The sequence below is a fragment of the Neltuma alba genome, unplaced genomic scaffold (assembly GCF_004799145.2).
Source record: "Neltuma alba isolate B1F8T4 unplaced genomic scaffold, ASM479914v2 tig00003397_pilon, whole genome shotgun sequence".
Taxonomy (NCBI): Eukaryota; Viridiplantae; Streptophyta; class Magnoliopsida; order Fabales; family Fabaceae; genus Neltuma; species Neltuma alba.
The window spans coordinates 1-17,963 of NW_021633267.1; the positions used below are offsets into that span (position 1 = coordinate 1).

Here is a 17,963-nt window from a genome sequence, read left to right on the forward strand (position 1 = left end):
AATTATTGTAGTTGTAGATTAGGTGCCGTTTTGAGAAGCAGACATCTGGGTTCAGCTTCACCTTCATTTGTTTTTTTGGGGGGCCTGACTTCAACTTCAGTTGCTAATTGCTTCTTCTCCAGTTTTCGGGGTCTCCTACTTTTCCAATGCTCTCCTTCAATTCGTTGTAAGCTCTTTCTCTGTCTCTGGTTTTGGCGCGCTCCGTGTTTTTCTGTGCTCGTGCTAACTCAATTAGTCTTTTTTGGTGTGCTTCTCATGTTTGAATTTGAAAATTGAAGTAATAATAGTATTTTGGTGCGGTGAATTTAGTGACAGTATGGGCCTTAACGTTGTTTCATCTTCAAAAGTTCTCTTAGTTTCAAATGGGTGATGTTAGGGTCGATTCAACTGTAGATGGTTGGTTTGAATGGTGAATTTGTCCTTTATTTCTCAGCATCGTTTAGTTTTGCAGAGTGAAAGAAAGCAACGAACTTCACGATGTTTTAGGTATAAAATACCTTGAAATTTGACCGTTTAATTTTTCAGCTTTGTGAAACAATATGTTGGGATTCTTATGGTTTGCTGACAGTTCATTATTCACCTGCTTTGTAGAAGAAGGAGGAAAAACAACATTCGTGCTTTTTGCCTCTTAATGTTCATGCTTTTGTTTAAATGAGATTGGAGTTCTATCCTATGACCCTTAATTACTCCTCCACTATGACATTGTCTTGACATCACAAAGTCACAAACTGTGGAGGACTTGACTTGTACGAAATTTATTTGCTAGGGCATTAGTAGTTGATTATTTGTCCAAATGCATGGAAATTGATGCATCAGATTGCCGTCTGTTGTGTGTATCACAATTTATCTAATGAAGAATTTATCCTATAGACCTGTCAGAGGAATGTCTGCTTTACTTTCTCCCTTGAATCATATTTCAAACATTGATTCAAGGCCACTTTTGAGCAATGTGGTGGATTTCACTCATAATCCTCCAAGCCCACAGAAAGTGCATCATCAAATGTCTATTGCGAAGACTGTAACTCCCAAATTAGATTTTATTTGTTCATCTCAAAGGGTTTGCCCTGTTGGGGAACTGGTTGTTGCTGCTGACAATGGAGAGGCGTCTGATGCTGGTGAGTACAATCAGTCAAAAGTCAGTGTTGATTCATCTGAAAAGACAATATTGAACAATGGGAACGGAGTTTTTGGTTGCAGCAACTCTGTAGAAACTCTGGATAGCAAAATGCTTAGGGAGAGAATTCGACGGACCAAAATAGGACTGGCCAACAAGGGCAAAGTGCCTTGGAACAAAGGAAGGAAACACACTGCAGGTAGTTAGAAATTACAAATGAATGAACATTGGTGCGTATTTTGGTTGGTTAATTTTGAACCACTGGTATTACAAATAATGCAGAGACCAGGGAGCGAATCAAGCAAAGAACACTGGAGGCATTGAGAGACCCTAAGGTGATGTCATGTAAGAAATTTTTGCAGTTTTTGGAATATGCCCTCACTTATAGTTGTCGATAACATGACAAGCCATATGAGTGCATGACAATTCTCTTAATTTTTTTTAATTCTTAAACACTAATGATTGTCATTTTGAAGTGTCACAGGACCTAAAGTAACATCTTTCACCCCAAACAAAACAGAAGAAAATAAAAGAAAATGCAGATATTTTTATGTCACCATCTAATTCCTTGCTTTTGATTCACCTAGTAAATGATATTCACTTTTTCCCTATCTTGACAAATTTTCAGGTTAGAAACAAGATGTCTGAACATCCTCGCACTCATAGGTAAACATGCCTGCTCTGCAATGCATCAAATCATCTGTCTGCTTGCCTACTTAAAGAAGAAAATAATCCCATTCTGTAGAAAGGTTTGCGCTTTTCAATAGGAAAATAAAAGATAAAAACAAGTAGTTGTTTGGAAATGTGCTGAAATAACATAGCCAATAAGCTTGTAACATCGGCACTTCACTCTTTGTTCATTAAGTGGCTAAGAAAAGCCAATGCAACTAATTATAGTTCTCATATTAACAGTCTATTTAGTATTTTGCCAAATGACTCTGGGCTTTTTGGTTATTGCCACTTGCCTGATTTGGAGTAACGTGTGAGCTCATTTGTCAAACAATGTGTACTTACCCTTTTGAGAATACATAGCGAGGATAGTAAATATAGCTTTTAATTTCTATCCTTGATACGAGTGGATAATATCTTCTTAGTTCAAATCTAATTTGTGTTTGCAAACCTTATTAGTTGTTAGATTTTTGGAGCCCATTAAATACTCAACATTAAATTTTAATAAAGGAAAATTTATTCTAATATAATGTTTCTGCTTCATACTGATCTTTTAAATGTTCTCAGTGCACCTGATAGCTACTGGCATGGTGTCTTAAGTCTCAAGTTAGCTAATGGAATTCTGCACTTACTGGTTTAGTATTTGAAATGGATCTTGGGTTGACCTTTCCGGCATTTTTCTCAATCTCTATCAATTTCTCTGCAGTGATCAAAGCAAGGCAAAAATAAGTTCTTCACTGAAACGTGTTTGGCAAAAGCGTTTGAAATCAAAGAGATTGAAGGAGCAGTTTTACCTTTCATGGGCAGAAAGCATAGCAAATGGGGCTCGGGAAGGAGGAATTGACCAAGAAGAGCTAGATTGGAATAGCTATGATAAGATAAAACAACAATTGGAGCGCCATCAGCTATTATGGGCTAAGCAAAAGGGAAAAGGAAAGCAGATCGCTGTTGCCAGAGCAAAGAAATTCATGGAGTTATGGGCTACAAGCATAGCCAAAGCAGCTAGAAGTGGAGGGAAAGGTGAGCGAGAATTAGACTGGGATAGCTATGAAAAGATAGAACAAGAAATGGCTGTGCACCATCAGCTTCAGCAATCTGCTGAAAAGGCGAAGGCAAAGGAAATGGCAAGGATAAGAGCTGATAGAGCAGCACAGATAAAAGCAATAAAAAAGGTGATGCTTATGCAAAAGAAAAGGGAGCACGAAGAGAGGGCGAAGGCCCCCTGGGATATTAAGACTCAACCACATGGAAGAGCAAAGGAAGTCAAAGGTGACTTAGAGGTTCCGCTGGATTTTAAATTTACCTCAAAACTAAAGGTAAGGATTCAAATTTCCTCATTCATGGGCCATGTGCACACACGCGCGCGCACAACTTTGTAAAGCCAATTGAAAATAGGAATAACATGCTCATATATATATGGAAAAATGAACGTAGTCCTGGATTGTGTTGTTTATCTGTTGAATATTAGACTTCTTCCTGGTACAAAAATGAAAGGGGATTTTTGAAGGATAAAAGTTCTGTATGTTTGTGTAGGTTAAGAAAGGAGAAGTTCAGTAACTTGATTCCTACGTCATTTAGGAACTCTTAAGTCCTCAATTAACATTTACGAAATACAGAACTGTTATTCTATGATGGTTTGGCTATGAACAAGAGAGGAAAAGATCTGTGTAAGTGGGTATATGTCTCGTGAATATCCATGGGAGGATGTACTAGACTACTAGTTGAGATTTTCCAGTAAAATTATGGCGCAGCAAGTTCTTTTGAATGAACTAATGTGATGGTTGGTCGGAAAAAAGTTCCTTTAACCTTAACAACCACATCTAAAGAATTTTACCCAAGTATTAGCCTATAGATATTTGTCACAGTTGTCATTTTCCGGGTCTGGTATATAAGGCTCACAAGCGCCTATCAAATAGAGCTACCAAGCATACATTCATTTTAACATACCCCTTGACCCCGTTGTTCTATGTTTGCAATGTGCCTCATTACCTACAGATTCTAATGATGCTGTGTGTGTCCTGTCTTTAGTTTCGCATAAGGGAGAACACTAGTGATCAAGGGGATGGGGAAGGAAAAGATTTGAATTCCATTTTTCCAAACTCTAAGAAATTGGATCTGGAGCTTATCAAGAAGGAAAAAATGCGGAAAGAAGTTTCGCTTGCAGATCAGATCCAAGCTGCTAGGAGCAGGAAGGGCAAAATTCATTAAGGGGTCTTTTCCATACTCTGATTATCCTGTTTAAGAGGTAAGATACGTGTTTTATTTTGTATTTTGGAGATGACAGTTAATTGGTGGTGAGCAAGGGTGCGGAGATTGCTAAGGCTTAACACTCATGGAAATATTGTTTAATTTGCCTTTGCATAAGGAAGTTCACCGTTAAGGAGAGCGTTTTTAAAGTTTGAATTTGCTCAGTTTTGGCTCAGTCATTCTCAAAGGAAAATGGAGAGTTCAGTCCCCCCCTCCCATATTTATATTAAGATGGATTGAATGTTCTATTTGCTAGATATGCAATGAGATATGCGTGTATATAAAATGCTATTTATTATAACAATTCAAGACTATTCTACAACTACAAGTCTACCGTCGCACTCATCTAGACTTGAAAATAGTCATCTCTCTCCCTCTCTCTCTCTCACACTCGCTCACACACACACGCACACACTTAGCTCCTGTGTGGAAGATCAAAATCAAAGTATCAAGACTCCATCCATATTTCATAGGTAAGCAACATTATTCAGTTATTCTGTTGTTGTGCTTAATGGATCAATGTATAATTGCCCTGAACAACTGTCCAACCAAGGGACTGGTTACAATAGCTAAAATTGGCTTCAGCCGAAAGAAAAGGTTCATTTTTTTTTTTAAAAAAAAATGGTTCTATGTACAGTAAGTTATTTTAATTTTAATTAGTAAGTTATAATCTAATATTTGTGCCAACAGCTTGTAATTTAAATGGCATCTCACGTTGCTGGCAAAAAAAGAAAAGGGTATCCCACATCCCTTGCATAGGGGAGGATATGGGTTCTATCTCCCATGCGGTATACATGGGGTAAAAGGAAGGGTTGTAGGGGAAAAAAACTAATGTTTGTATTTTTCCCAAAAAAAAAAAAGAAGAAAGAGAAAATTTGCCAACTGTACGATACTACTATCTTGATTGATTCCAAGGGCCCTAATATATTTTTTTGAAAAAAAAGATGATGATCCAAAATTTTTTGATGAGAAAAATTATGTTAGAAAAGTGATCATTTATTTAGGAATGATAATATGATCCTTAGCTTTTTGTTATTTCTATTAGTTGAGTTGGTGAGATCAAGTTGGATGGCAAAGTAAGGTGTGTTAAATGAGTTACGTTCAAGCGGATAACCTTACCATTGGTATAAATATATATATTTATATATAGTTCAATAAAAAGGAGTTGTTAAAAGTCACACATATAGGTTTTTGTTTTTTCATTCAAAATGATGTCATTCGAAGATCAATAATGGAAGAATATATATTGAGCAGACTAAAACCTTTAGCTGAATTGATAAAAAACTGGTTTGCTGGAGTAACCTGTCAAATCAGGCTGGGCTTTCATCTCATGGTCGAGATTAAATGGGGTATATAATACAAAGTGTTCATAAATTCTTGTGAGATAAAAATGCATCACACGCATTATTGTTAGACAAGATAAAGTCAAATATTTTACCACAAATTCTCGCGAGATGAAAATAGATCACGCATATTATTGCCAGCAGCTTCATATCATATGATTCATGAAGTAAAGTCAACTATCTTACCATTTAAAAGTTCTAGACCTTATTTTATGCATCAAAACGTAAACAAGTCATCAACGCAAGGGCGGCACGTCATTTTCATATAATTTGTTGGTTGCATGAATTTTTTTTTGTAGGCACAAGTATTTTTCTGTTAAAGACAATTTTGTTCAAGGCACTGTCGGACACAAAAGACAGATACCTCCAGCAAAATTTGATTCATTACATTATAAGGGACTAGCCTTTTTTGTTAAATCCAATCTCTGTTGGTCATGATTTTTTTTGGGCTAAAATATAGATATCTTCTTATTAGAAATAATCCTATTCGAGACACTATCAGGTACTAAATGTAAGCACTTCTCTCAATGGAAATTCAAACTTTAGTCTATCATGTTATGAGAAACTAGTTCTTTTCACTAGATCCAATCGTGGTCGTGAATTTATTTCTGTGAGATTCTAGACTAGATAAGATAAGATATTTGGTGAAGCCCAATCAGGCCTAAGAAAAATAGAAGTTCTCAGTAAGCTGATCAGTTGGCCCAGGATGAAAGAAGACCCGAGGCCCATTGTGGCTAACTGTCAATAACGGATATTGGAACTTTCTAGTTCATTAATTCCTTAATGGAGATTCTTTCTTCATCTCTCTCGTTCAGTACAGCAGCGTCACTTCACATGTCCCATGAATCGAATCCCAAACTCTCACCGCTCACTCATCCTCATTTCCCCTTCATAGGGCCTGGTCTTCTTGTTCTGGGGTTTCTATGAGTCATGTCTTCCTCCCCCAAGTCCTTCCACGGCCGTACACCTCCATTGTCGTCTCGTAGATCCGCGCTCCTTCTCATCTCCTCCCTTTTGATTGCCGTCTCAGGTTTTGTTTTTGGAATTACCGCCTTTTTAAGGCCGATTCAGGGGTATAAATGCTTGAATAGTCACCCCAGATCGATTCGAGTAACTTGGGAACACAGTGGTGGAGGTGGTGACGGCGCCGGTGGTGATGGCAATGGGAATGGCGGGCCCGGAAGTAGGCATAAAGTTATGGGATTTGTGGGTATTCAGACTGGGTTTGGATCTGCGGGTAGGCGTCAAGCATTGAGGAAGACTTGGATGCCTCCGGATCGGCAAGGGCTCGAACGGTATGCTATAGATCTTTCATTGCGTTGGAAGTTCATTTTTCCTGTTACATTCGGATCTCACCATAATAAACTCCACTTAACCTTGGGCTTTTAAAGAAAAATGAATGATTTGAGAATCTGACTGAAACAACTTTTTTTTTTTTTCAATTATATTTTTTAAGGCTTTGGAAAATGCTGTTGGCTGCATATTAAATGAAAATTTCGCTCGTTCAATGTTCTATTCTGTATTATATGAGCTAATATAGACTCTATTCAGCATCTAGATGTAGTATCATGCAGTGCGTCTATGGCATATGAAGTGCATTTGTTTTCTGTTGGAGAATTGGACATAATGAGAGAATCTGGATTCAAAAATGGTGTAAATTTGCAGAAAGCCTCAAGTCGCATCGGCTGACAAAAGTAAATGTCCAAGTTTATTCTAAATCCGTTAGTGAATCTTATTACTGAACCACTAATACGCATCGGCTGACAACTTGTCCCCTTTCTTTTTCATTTGGGGGAGGAGGGATTGAATTTGATATGATAATAGTGTAATTCAAGGAAATTTCACCCCCGCAGCTGCATGTGCTGTTTTTGCTTTTATAGGCTAGTTGTTGGTTTAGATGTTCTGATGGAATCTGGGCTTGAAAATCTGTCAATTAGTGTTTTTGTCCTCAGTGTAGCTTGCTTATCTGAACATTTCAACTTACAAAGGGCACTGTTCACTTTTTTTTTCCTTTGAAATAGGAAGTTGAATCACTTAGTTGACACAGATTTACTAACAGCCTATTGCTTGCAGTTTGGAGGAAGCTACTGGCTTAGCTTTCAGGTTTATCATTGGGAGAACAAATGACAAATCGAAGATGTCAGAACTACAGAGGGAAGTTGCAGAACATGATGACTTTATTCAATTGGATTTTGAAGAGGAGTACAGCAAGCTTCCATACAAAACGTTAGTATTAATAATATTTGGATGAATGTCTTTTATGCCTGTAGGATGTTGCTAAGTTGCGTATTCTATTTTTTTACAGCTTAGCTTTCTTCAAAGCTGCCTATGCACTTTTTGAAGCTGATTTCTATGTCAAAGCTGATGATGATATATATTTAAGGCCAGGTGATTAGATTTTATGAGGCTCATCTTCGATGCATCTAAGAACTTTCTTTGAGGTGTGGCCCGTTTCCCTAATCAACATGTTTTGTTCATTTTCAATTTATTGACAGATCGCCTTTCGTTACTAATTGCAAAAGAGCGAAACCACCCTCAGACTTACATCGGATGCATGAAAAAGGGTCCTGTTATCAATGACCCAAAGCTCAAATGGTTAGTTCTGTTTGGGTTGTCTTTAATATGCCTTTATGTTCTAAAGATGTTTCTAATTCACCCTTTTTTGCATGTAATTGCGCCTGTCATGACATGGGATAAGTGTATTGAACTTCCATTGTAGCTTGAGGATCCTCATTACCTGGAAAGAAGCATGGATTACAAATACTCATAATTAGTACTGAAGAGATTTAAAACTTCTGGTCATAAACTTACTTCTACATGCATCATATATCAGCTGCACTGTTATCCTGGTCATAACCTTTTATGAAGAACTATAGAAACTTTTAAAGCATCGTAGTTTACCAACTGTGCTGTATAGCCCGTTCGCTACACTGACATTAAAGGTTTCAATCATAAACAGCACTTGGCTAAAAGAGTTATTTTATTGACAAAATCTTGCAGGTATGAGCCTCTATCTTATTTGCTTGGAACTGAGTACTTTCTTCATTCCTATGGACCTATATATGCACTTTCTGCTGATGTTGTTGCTAGTTTGGTTGCCCTAAAGAATGACAGGTAAGTTTAACCGTCTCCACAACTTAGTTTTTTAGCCATTTTACCTACTTGAATATTATTATAATTCATAAAATATGAGTTGTCAATTATAGTATACTTGTTTAGCTAATTTACTGTAGGAAGTGACAGTTGATGCTCTCATGATTCTTAGGCATGCGAACTTTTGTAATTTTTGTTCTGAATCACCATGTTTACAATCTCTGATTGGTATGTCCTCAATCATTTCTATATCTGCCATCAACTATTGTCAAGTTAATATCCATAACGTATTGATTGGAAGAGATGACGGTTCTTGGTCCTTAATTAATTATAGTTTGAGTTTGTGAAGAGGGTTAAGTTATACAATTGCTTCAGTATTTTTCTCCTCAGATCAATGTCGTCATTCCATAATTGGTAGAAAATTTATTGCCTTTTTTTTTTCATGATATTCAATTTAATATTCTAAAGAACAGTTTTCTGAGGTCTCTCAATCTTTTATTTTCTTCCTCTTAATACTAAGGGCTGAGGTTGTTGCAGACATTAAGCAGTACCTTCCCCCTTATTGATATTATCTTGAGGTTAATCAGTCTCCCTTTTTCTAATCTAAATCACAGTTTCCGGATGTTCAGCAATGAGGATGTTACTATTGGAGCTTGGATGCTCGCAATGAACGTGAAGCATGAAAATAATAAGGAGCTGTGTGCGTCAGACTGTACGCCCACATTCATTGCTGTGTTGGATATTCCAAAGTGTTCAGGTTGGTTTTTCGCCTCCCACAAAAATGTTATATAATCTGGTCGAAGGAGTTTGTATTGTAGAGTTTGTTTTCTTGGCTATTGTTTCTGATTTCTTTACCTTGAAAAACAAATCTTTCTTGAGAGTTTCCTGTGAGCTAGAAAGCATGGTTGGTAGGATCAGACAAAGACATGAGTCAAGAAACAGACATGGACACCGTAATATAACAAAATTTGAAGTGTTCATGCTTAAAATTTCTTGACACGTCACAAGAAACAGATACGGACACAAAAATATGACAAAATTAGGCTTGGTAAAATTTTATATTATGCCTAACACAATTCGTAGCTGCTAGGGAAAATGGGTCTGTGTATTCTTATAATGATCTGGCATGACTTCGAGACTCGAAATATGTGATTTTAAATGTAGATTAATTCTATGTTTGAGATCGTTTTATCCGCCGTATTTAGTGATTTCGTGTTGAGACCTGTAGTGAAAACCAAAGGAAAAGAAAATTCTTATTATCTAGGTATGGTTTGTCTGTTTCCCTGTAGGGCTTTGTAATCCAGAACAGAAAATGTTGGAACTCCATCAGAAGGAGAGCTGCTCAAAGAGCCCAACTTTGGTATCTGATGAGTAGTATCTGTACCATTTACTTACGAGATAGGAGCCCAGGTCTGCTACCATGATCATTATTTTCCGTCCATTGATCCTTCTCCCTCTTTTATTTCTTTTTTTTGTTTGTAAAATTCATTTTTCTTCCTGCCGTTGAAGGAAGACTGTTGATGTATTCTATTTCAATTTTTCTTGTCTCTGGCATATCCTTTTCCCCTTATTTTTGGAGGGGAAATGGTTGATACAGTAGATAGGAGTTCTAAAGGGAAGATTTTTTTTTTTTTTTTTGGCTGAGCATAGAAAACAGATAGACTGACAAATGACTTGATCGGCCATTTGAATATAATGCTTTTTTCAGACACACACGCACACACTACGGTATTTGATTTGTGACATTCTTTCAAAGAGATGAAGCATATTGGCCCTTGGTTCCAAACAAAGAGGTTGTGGACTTAGTCGATGCTTTGATTGTATTTGAGGGTTTGTTGGATGCTAAATTTCTCCACTTTCTTGAATGGCTGAGGACCCACCAATGAGTACTTTTCATTTCTTTTTCCTCTTTTTCCCGCCCTTTTTAATTGAAAATGGATGTCGTTTACGTGAAGCCTGTAATCTGCAAAGGCGGAAGGCAGACAATGATGCCTAAGAAAAACTAAATGTGGGCCCATTTTGGCCCATGTATAATGCGAAATCCAAGAAATTACATGGTACGTATTATTTTATTTTAATTTTGTTACCATGATTAATTATGTTATTAACAACTTCATAATTTATTATAAATTTATAGTTTCCTATGTTGATGATGTTAATGATTAGTGATTCCATAACGAGGAGTGTAACCTGAGAGTGGTTCCCAAGAATATTTAAAAGCCATGGGCCACTGTCAATAATGGACCCATTATTTCTGGCCCATTCTCCAATTTCTGGAAGCCTTTCCAGCAATCACGTGACAGAGGGGTCCACGACTTTCAGGTGGTTTGATTATCCAAAATACACTTTTCAACGTAAGTTGAGATAAAATTATTTTCATACTTATTTTATAAACTGTAAAATTACTTTTAAAATTATGATTTAGTTTTTACCCAAACACTCTCTTAATCAAAATTTAAATAAGATCATCATTCCAAAAAAATAGCACAAAAATAAGTGTGAGTCAATATATATATTAAGAAACTTAGTGGGCAAAAAAAAAACGGACAATTAATTATAAAAAAAATGTATGCACATCAAACTTTTTTGTGACTCTTTACTTAATCATATAAGATCTAATTTCATACACTCGCAATGATCCTTGTAGTGGCAAATCATCCAAGGTTCATTTGAAATGATCTATAAATGGCTTTTTAATTGTGATTTATAAAATAGGGGTGAGTATGTGAGAGAAGTTTTGTCTCGATTTACATAAAACATACTTATAGGCATTTAAATAAATAAATCCAAACCCTAACGAGCACCTAATCTTTAATATCATGAACTAATCCCAATTCAAACTAAATTGTGATGAGAAATTTTTATAACATGATAGTTTTCTTATACACACAGTCTCAAGCTTTAAGTTATATGCAGACAAACTCTTTAAACTTAAAGTCATTTGTACATAAATAACGAACAAAAGTTATCTGTACAAATAGAAAGTTTATAGAGTTTTAGTATAAAATTTCAAAGGCTGAGAAGGTTATTTATACATGGCATAAAGCATAGGGAAGTCTTGGTTAATTTAGCATACTATTCCTCCTATTGTGAATATAAAACCTATTTTATAATGTAAATTACACTATAAAATAAGTATTATATTTAGGACCAGAGGAATATATTCTTTTTAATCTTTGTTTTCCACATAAAAGAAAAAACTAGGGCATATTTCGAAAAAATGATATCAGTTTGGAATAATTTTAAATTGTATGAAAGAGTGTGTGTGTGTGTGTGTGTGTGAAATTGAAAGTGCTAAGAGAAAATGATAAACACTGGAAATAAGACATTTGTGAATGTTACTTGTCATCCTTTGCATCTTATTTCCTTTCATAAAAATGCTTCAAAATAAGAGACATCACCTTTGTCCTTTTTCATCCAATTCAGGCATAGTCGAAGTCTAAATAATGCTGCTTTTGAGTGATATTTTTTAAAAATAAATATATACTCAGATACAAAAAGCGGTTAATATAAAATATACATAGATTTACTCACAATTGTTTGATTGAGTAGAAAAAACTTAATTTTTTAAACAATATTAAGGATTTAGATATTGCGTATAAAAGAAGTAATATTGGGGAAAACCACTCTCAATTAAATTTGTTTATAGTTAAATGTAATTTAGTAGTACTCAATATTAAATTAAATAATCGTATAAACATATGGAAGAAGTCAAACGATGATGAGGATTTACAAGTGTAAAAAGTCAAAATTTTATTACTTCATATCACACTCCCCTCAAATGTGATATTTAGGTAATCTCTTTTTCGTTTTCACCCCATTGCATAATGCATCCCACAGAGGAATTAGATAAATGTGCATTCCAACTTATCAATGAATTTTGGTTCAAAAGCAATTAATCCCCAACTCAGCTCAATTTAACCGAGAAAATGACCTACTGCATCAATTTGAGCCGCTACAGAGCTCAACCAGTCGAACGATCCAATCTAGCTTGATGTTTAAACATTACTTTAAATTGAAAGGATTGTGAGATCAAACCCCGAATGAATATCCGATAAGTATGGGTCTTCATTTCTTATGGAAAAGAGTAAAATTTGAGGTAATTTTTTTTAAAAAAATATTAATAAATTATTTATTGAGGATAAGAAATCAGGATGGAATGGCCTGTATAATGAAATGTAAACATGGATAGGAAGTTTGGAGAGTAAATGTAGTGATGATTGAGAATTTGGTGGCTTGGTATGCAATAATATGAAGGAAGAATGAGAGGGAGTGGCAATTATAATGTTTGGCTCCATGCACAAACACAAAAAAAGCTTTGTCAAAAATCACAAAATGATATATCACAATCACTTTATTAGTTTGCTTCCAAAGTACCTTCTTCTAAGGCTTTATTCTTGTTATAGTGAATTCTGTATTTTATGGAATCTGAAAAATAAATTATAATGCATTATGAAAAAATTAAGTTTTTAAAAACACACATAGATATATTATAAATCACAAGTTATGTTTATCTAAAACACAAATCATAGATAAATAATATAACTAATTTATTTTCCATCTTATCATATGGCTATCATGTGCTCTTACAATAGTTTTCTACTTGCAGAACAAAAGCCTTTTCTTAAAAATTTTTATAAATTTCAAAAAGATGGCTAAATTAATGAGATCATGAGGGAATAATATTATGATGAGACATTTAAAAATACTTGAAAATGGGATAAATAACATGAGGTAAAATAGGCCCAAAACTTCTTTTATATATTAGTCAAAACACCTTAATTTTCTCTGTGTGTGTGTGATTATACATAAATGGAGATGATAAATATTATCTCTTGTCCTAAATATAAGAAATTAAAGATGATAAATATTATCTCTTGTTCTAAATTGATCAATTTGAAGAGATTAAAGAAATAAGTTAAGTTAGTTATTTGTAATAGATAATCATTATCTTTTTTAAAATATCCTTACTAATTAAGTGTGTTGGTTATAACCATCATTATTAGAAAGATTATCTTGAAAAAATACATAAATATGATAAACAAAATAAATTATAATTTTATATTTAAAATAAAAATAAAAATTAAATAAAATTTTATATTAAAAACAGGACCCAATAGTATTTGAGATCATGAATGAAAAACATACCAACTATTATTCAGAGACAGAATGATGATGCCCATATTCTCTCTTTCATGATAGAAAATTCTGTTACAGCAGGGAACTTATGAAATGTCAGTTATCAATTGTAGTGACTAATGTACTTCACCCACTGTATCCAATTATATTTAATTATTCATATGCTCATCTCATTCACAAACTCACAAATATTCTTTATTTTTCTTGGAGGATAATTATAAATTCTTAGCTATTAATTTAGACAGTCAATATTATATTGTACATGATTTATGTTTAATTTTTTTAAAAAAATAAGTACAACATAAAATAAAAACAAATTTTTAATTATAATTTTAAAAAATATTTTTTAAAAATAAAGATAATGCAATATAAACTATTTAAATCAAATTCATATTGAATTATGGCAACAACACAGTGGTGTTCTTGGAGGCTGCTTGCTTCCACTACTTCATTATTCTACCACGAAATGAAAGCATACAACATATACCACTTAATAAGATCAATGTTCTTACTTTTAATTTTCAACTTTAAAATAAAATAAAAATCGACAACTGATATTGAAAATCAAAAGATAAAAGTTAAAACTATGTTTTTTTTTTTTTTAATTTGATGAACTTTCAATTCATCCGCTAAAGATTCGGTTCATTGAACTGAATAACAAAATACGAAGAAGTGTGTGTGTGTGTGTGTGAAACATCATGTTTTTGAAAAATAAAGAAGGGAGACTAACTTTTACTAATTGGCATGGATTGTAATTAAGCAAGACAGATTACCCAATAATATAGCGTATTAGTGAATTAACTAACAAAAAAAAGGAAAACAAGTTTGAGAATAAAAATTTCATAAATGAAAAAATAATTAGGAGAGTTAATAATGCTCGAATAAATATTAGTTCATGAACCATGATGCTAAATACTTAATATTTGTTAAAGAAATAAAAAGAAAACAAAGGTGAGTGTGGTGAGGTTCATAAAGGAACAAATTAAGAATTAAGAAGTCGACATAAATAGTCATAAACATTTGATTTAATGTAATACCAAATTTTGCGGCGGTTTAATTCAAAGCCATATTTTCTTAGTATATAAAGATATTATGAATGGTTAAGTAACATGAAATTGAACCTTAAAAATAAACATTTTGATAATAAAAATTCTAATTTTTTCTGTCCAAGTAACCAAAAAAATAAATATTATTAAATAATAATCAAATTAAAACGCATAATAGAAATAGAGATCATAGAAAATACAATGACAAATACTTTTTATATAGGAAAATTTGGTAAAAAAAAATCCCTATTTGAAAACTTAATTGATTAAAAAGACTTAAATTTAAGTGTGTACAACTATAGCTGCAACTTTTTTTTCATTGTATGTAACATATATTCTGCTGTGTGTAAATGACTTCTGTACTAATAATTGTTACACATCATTGATAAAATACTACCTCCGGTTCTTATTATAAGACCCCGTTTGACTTTTTGTTTGGTCCTAATTATAAGACCCCAATCCATTTTGTCTCTCATATTTATGCACTTTTTTCCAAGATAATCTTTCTAATAATGATAATTCTAGCCAATATACTTAATTAGCAAGGATATTTTAGGAATGACAACACTTATTTATTACAAATAACTAATTTAATTTACTTCCTTAATCTCCTCAAATAAGTCAACTGGATTTTATAATTAGGATCGGAGGTAGTATTATACATAGCGAAAGAAAAGGTACACTTACTGATTATAGGTATACTTGCTCAAACTGAGGTTATTTTAACCAATTAAGTTTTTTAAAAGGAACTTTTTATCAAAAATTTTTTTTTTAATATATCGTAGCCATGGGACGGAGAACAGAAATGTGTGGGGTGGCGAATGACTGAATGGAAATAAAAGCTTCTTTTTTTTTTCAGAGGCAAAATGATGATGGCCCCTTTATTTTCTATATGATAGAAATTCTCTTTGAGAAGAAACTTGGGAATTATTATCGGTTATCACTTTCAACTTACAGTGATTATTGTACTTCGCCCACCATATCCAATTCCATCATTCCAATGATCATAAGGACTACAGTTATATGATGGAGAAATATAGAGGAAAGTAGGGTTTCTATATTTAACATTGTCCACTAATATCAATTATTCCTTTCAATTTCAAATGTAAAAGTTAGAAAATTTTGGTGTGTTTGTGAGTGTAATATTTCAATCTATTTTGTTGTTTAAATTTATTAATTTTTATTAACAGTATTCTCCTTATTAATTATATATTAAGAAAGTTTTTCATAAAAAAAAAAGTATTCAATACAAAAAATATTTATTATGGGCAACATATCTTCTGCTGTGTACAAATAGCTTCCATATTGATAAGTGTTGTACATCACTGATAATATGTTGCACATAGCAAAAAAATATTTATATTCACAAATCATACTTACACTTGCTTAAATTTAAACTCTTTTAGCTAATTAAGTTTTCAAATAGAGAATTTCAACCAAATTTCCCGATTAATTAATCATATATGTAATAATAACTTGAAGAAATTAAAGCAAAGCAAAGTAAGAAGCTGGCTTGTTAGCTCAGACTAATCAATTAACTTGAACGCGGCTGGCTTGTTAGCTCAGACTAATCAATTAACTTGAACGCCGCCTCTTTTTATTTTTTATTTTTAACTTTTATATCTTTAATTTGGACATCAAACTAGTGTGAACAATAATGAAGAAGATTAATGGGAGTTCATCAAAAACGCAAGTCTTAGTGGTTAAGGAAGGCACTTCATGCTAAGCAAAAATCAAAGCATAGGAAACTTTTGTTCGCTCTCAAACAAAAAACGTTTGAGTAGTTAACACGAAATCCGATGAAGTTTAGAGATGTCCCTTGTACCAAAAAACATTATTATTATTTATACGGCTTGTTAAGTTTTTTTCTCATCTCAATTATTTGGGCACCTTAAAATTTGTTACCTCCCTCGGTTTCACATTTTCACTTTCACTTTCACTAGTTCACAAGACGGTGGACCCAAAATTTTTCAAGAATGAGTGCGTGCTGTGGAAGGCATTAAATTAATACTACCTCTTGTCTCTAATAGAAAAATTAATCTGATATTTAATTTAATCTTAAATACTCCCTCAATCATAATCAAGTATAATATTTTAATTTACTTTATGTCTTATATTTATCTATTTTTTTCAAAATAATCTTTTTAGTAGTTGCAAATATAAAATGTTTTATCAAATTATAATTCTAACTAATACATATCAGCAGGCGAGGGTCTAAAATAGACAATACGTATTTATTAAAAATACCTAATTTAATTAATTTTCTTAATCTACTTAAATTAGTTAACTAGCTCTTATAATAGTACTCCTTCTGGTTCAAAATATAAGCTAAATTTTGTTGGAGGGGGTTGGTTTTTTTTAATGAGATAACATTTGTTTTTGTCTAAGCATTTAATAATTTTTTTTCAATTTTACCCCATATATTCTCTTTCTTCTTCGATTTATTTATTGTATCTTTTATTTGTTGTCCTCATTAATAAGAGCATATTCGAAAAAATAAATATGTCTTACATATTTATTTTTTTAAATTGATTTTAATTATTTTTTTATAAACATAAATGGATAAAGTTTAGCTTATATTTTGAATTGGAAAGAGTATTAAGGAACCGGAGTGGTATTATAGTTAAAATAGCAGCAATAAGCTTTATATCCTACTATGTGAGTACTATGTGACTTTGATTATATGAATTACATTATGTCATTATATATATATATAAAGAATTATATATATCTATAAGAAGACAATTTTATGAATTTATTTTATATATGTCTGTATATATATTGCAAAAGCAGTCAGTCTAAGAAATTACCGAAAAGAAAGGACACGCTTTTTGTAGGTCTATTATCATATGAAAGACAGATTAACTTTTACAAATTGACATCAATTTTATATATAAGCAGTAACTTGATTCCATAAAGTAAGACAAATTGGCCAGGAATATAGCTTAATTTTTACTAGTATATATTAACTGAAAAGGGGGAAAAAAACGAATTCGAAGAGGTTCATGCATGGACAAAATAATAAGTCGACATAAACAATCTCAAACATTTGATTCAACAGAATAATGAGTTGAATAATTCATAAACTTTACTGCATCCCTTTTCTTCAATATTTAATTTTTTTTCCCGGCTGCCTGGAATAACTTTTGGCTAATGGGTCCCATTTTTTTCTCTCTCAATTTTATACTATCTGCCTTCTTAAATATAACATTTAGTTTATAATGCAATTTAAACTATAAATTAGATCTTATATTCAAAATTAGAGGTAATATAATTTAGACACATGCATGCTCACAGACATATCAATATGAG

General features: G+C 32.8%; 2 protein-coding genes across 3 annotated transcripts; both read left to right on the forward strand.

Annotated features, from left to right (window-relative positions):
- The first annotated feature begins 88 nt into the window (after positions 1 to 88).
- On the forward strand, positions 89 to 4,352 carry LOC114741459 (uncharacterized). Of its 2 annotated transcripts, none has more exons than XM_028929734.1 (6): positions 89 to 166; positions 871 to 1,313; positions 1,397 to 1,449; positions 1,743 to 1,780; positions 2,490 to 3,099; positions 3,812 to 4,352. In XM_028929734.1, exons 1-6 carry the CDS (start codon positions 147 to 149, stop codon positions 3,989 to 3,991), a joined length of 1,344 nt encoding a protein of 447 aa, XP_028785567.1. In that variant the 5' UTR covers positions 89 to 146; the 3' UTR covers positions 3,992 to 4,352. The 2 variants fall into 2 exon arrangements, with proteins under 2 accessions (XP_028785567.1, XP_028785568.1); XM_028929735.1 differs by lacking the exon at positions 89 to 166 and having other exon boundaries at positions 1,017 to 1,115; positions 1,198 to 1,313.
- A 1,875-nt stretch (positions 4,353 to 6,227) lies between these two features.
- On the forward strand, positions 6,228 to 10,092 carry LOC114741462 (probable beta-1,3-galactosyltransferase 14). Its single transcript, XM_028929738.1, has 7 exons — positions 6,228 to 6,668; positions 7,447 to 7,599; positions 7,679 to 7,761; positions 7,869 to 7,968; positions 8,374 to 8,487; positions 9,081 to 9,223; positions 9,756 to 10,092. The coding sequence occupies exons 1-7, from the start codon at positions 6,304 to 6,306 to the stop codon at positions 9,839 to 9,841; spliced, it is 1,044 nt and encodes a 347-aa protein (XP_028785571.1). The 5' UTR covers positions 6,228 to 6,303; the 3' UTR covers positions 9,842 to 10,092.
- Positions 10,093 to 17,963: the final 7,871 nt, after the last annotated feature.

Excerpts from the sequence above, each read along its gene's own strand:
- LOC114741459 (XM_028929734.1), top strand. The coding sequence starts at position 147 with ATGCTCTCCTTCAATTCGTT. Across the intron at positions 1,314-1,396 it reads AGGAAGGAAACACACTGCAG|AGACCAGGGAGCGAATCAAG; the intron begins GTAGTTAGAAAT and ends CAAATAATGCAG. Across the intron at positions 3,100-3,811 it reads AATTTACCTCAAAACTAAAG|TTTCGCATAAGGGAGAACAC; the intron begins GTAAGGATTCAA and ends TCCTGTCTTTAG.
- LOC114741462 (XM_028929738.1), top strand. The coding sequence starts at position 6,304 with ATGTCTTCCTCCCCCAAGTCCTTCCACGGCCGTACACCTCCATTGTCG. Across the intron at positions 6,669-7,446 it reads GATCGGCAAGGGCTCGAACG|TTTGGAGGAAGCTACTGGCT; the intron begins GTATGCTATAGA and ends TATTGCTTGCAG. Across the intron at positions 7,969-8,373 it reads AATGACCCAAAGCTCAAATG|GTATGAGCCTCTATCTTATT; the intron begins GTTAGTTCTGTT and ends AAAATCTTGCAG.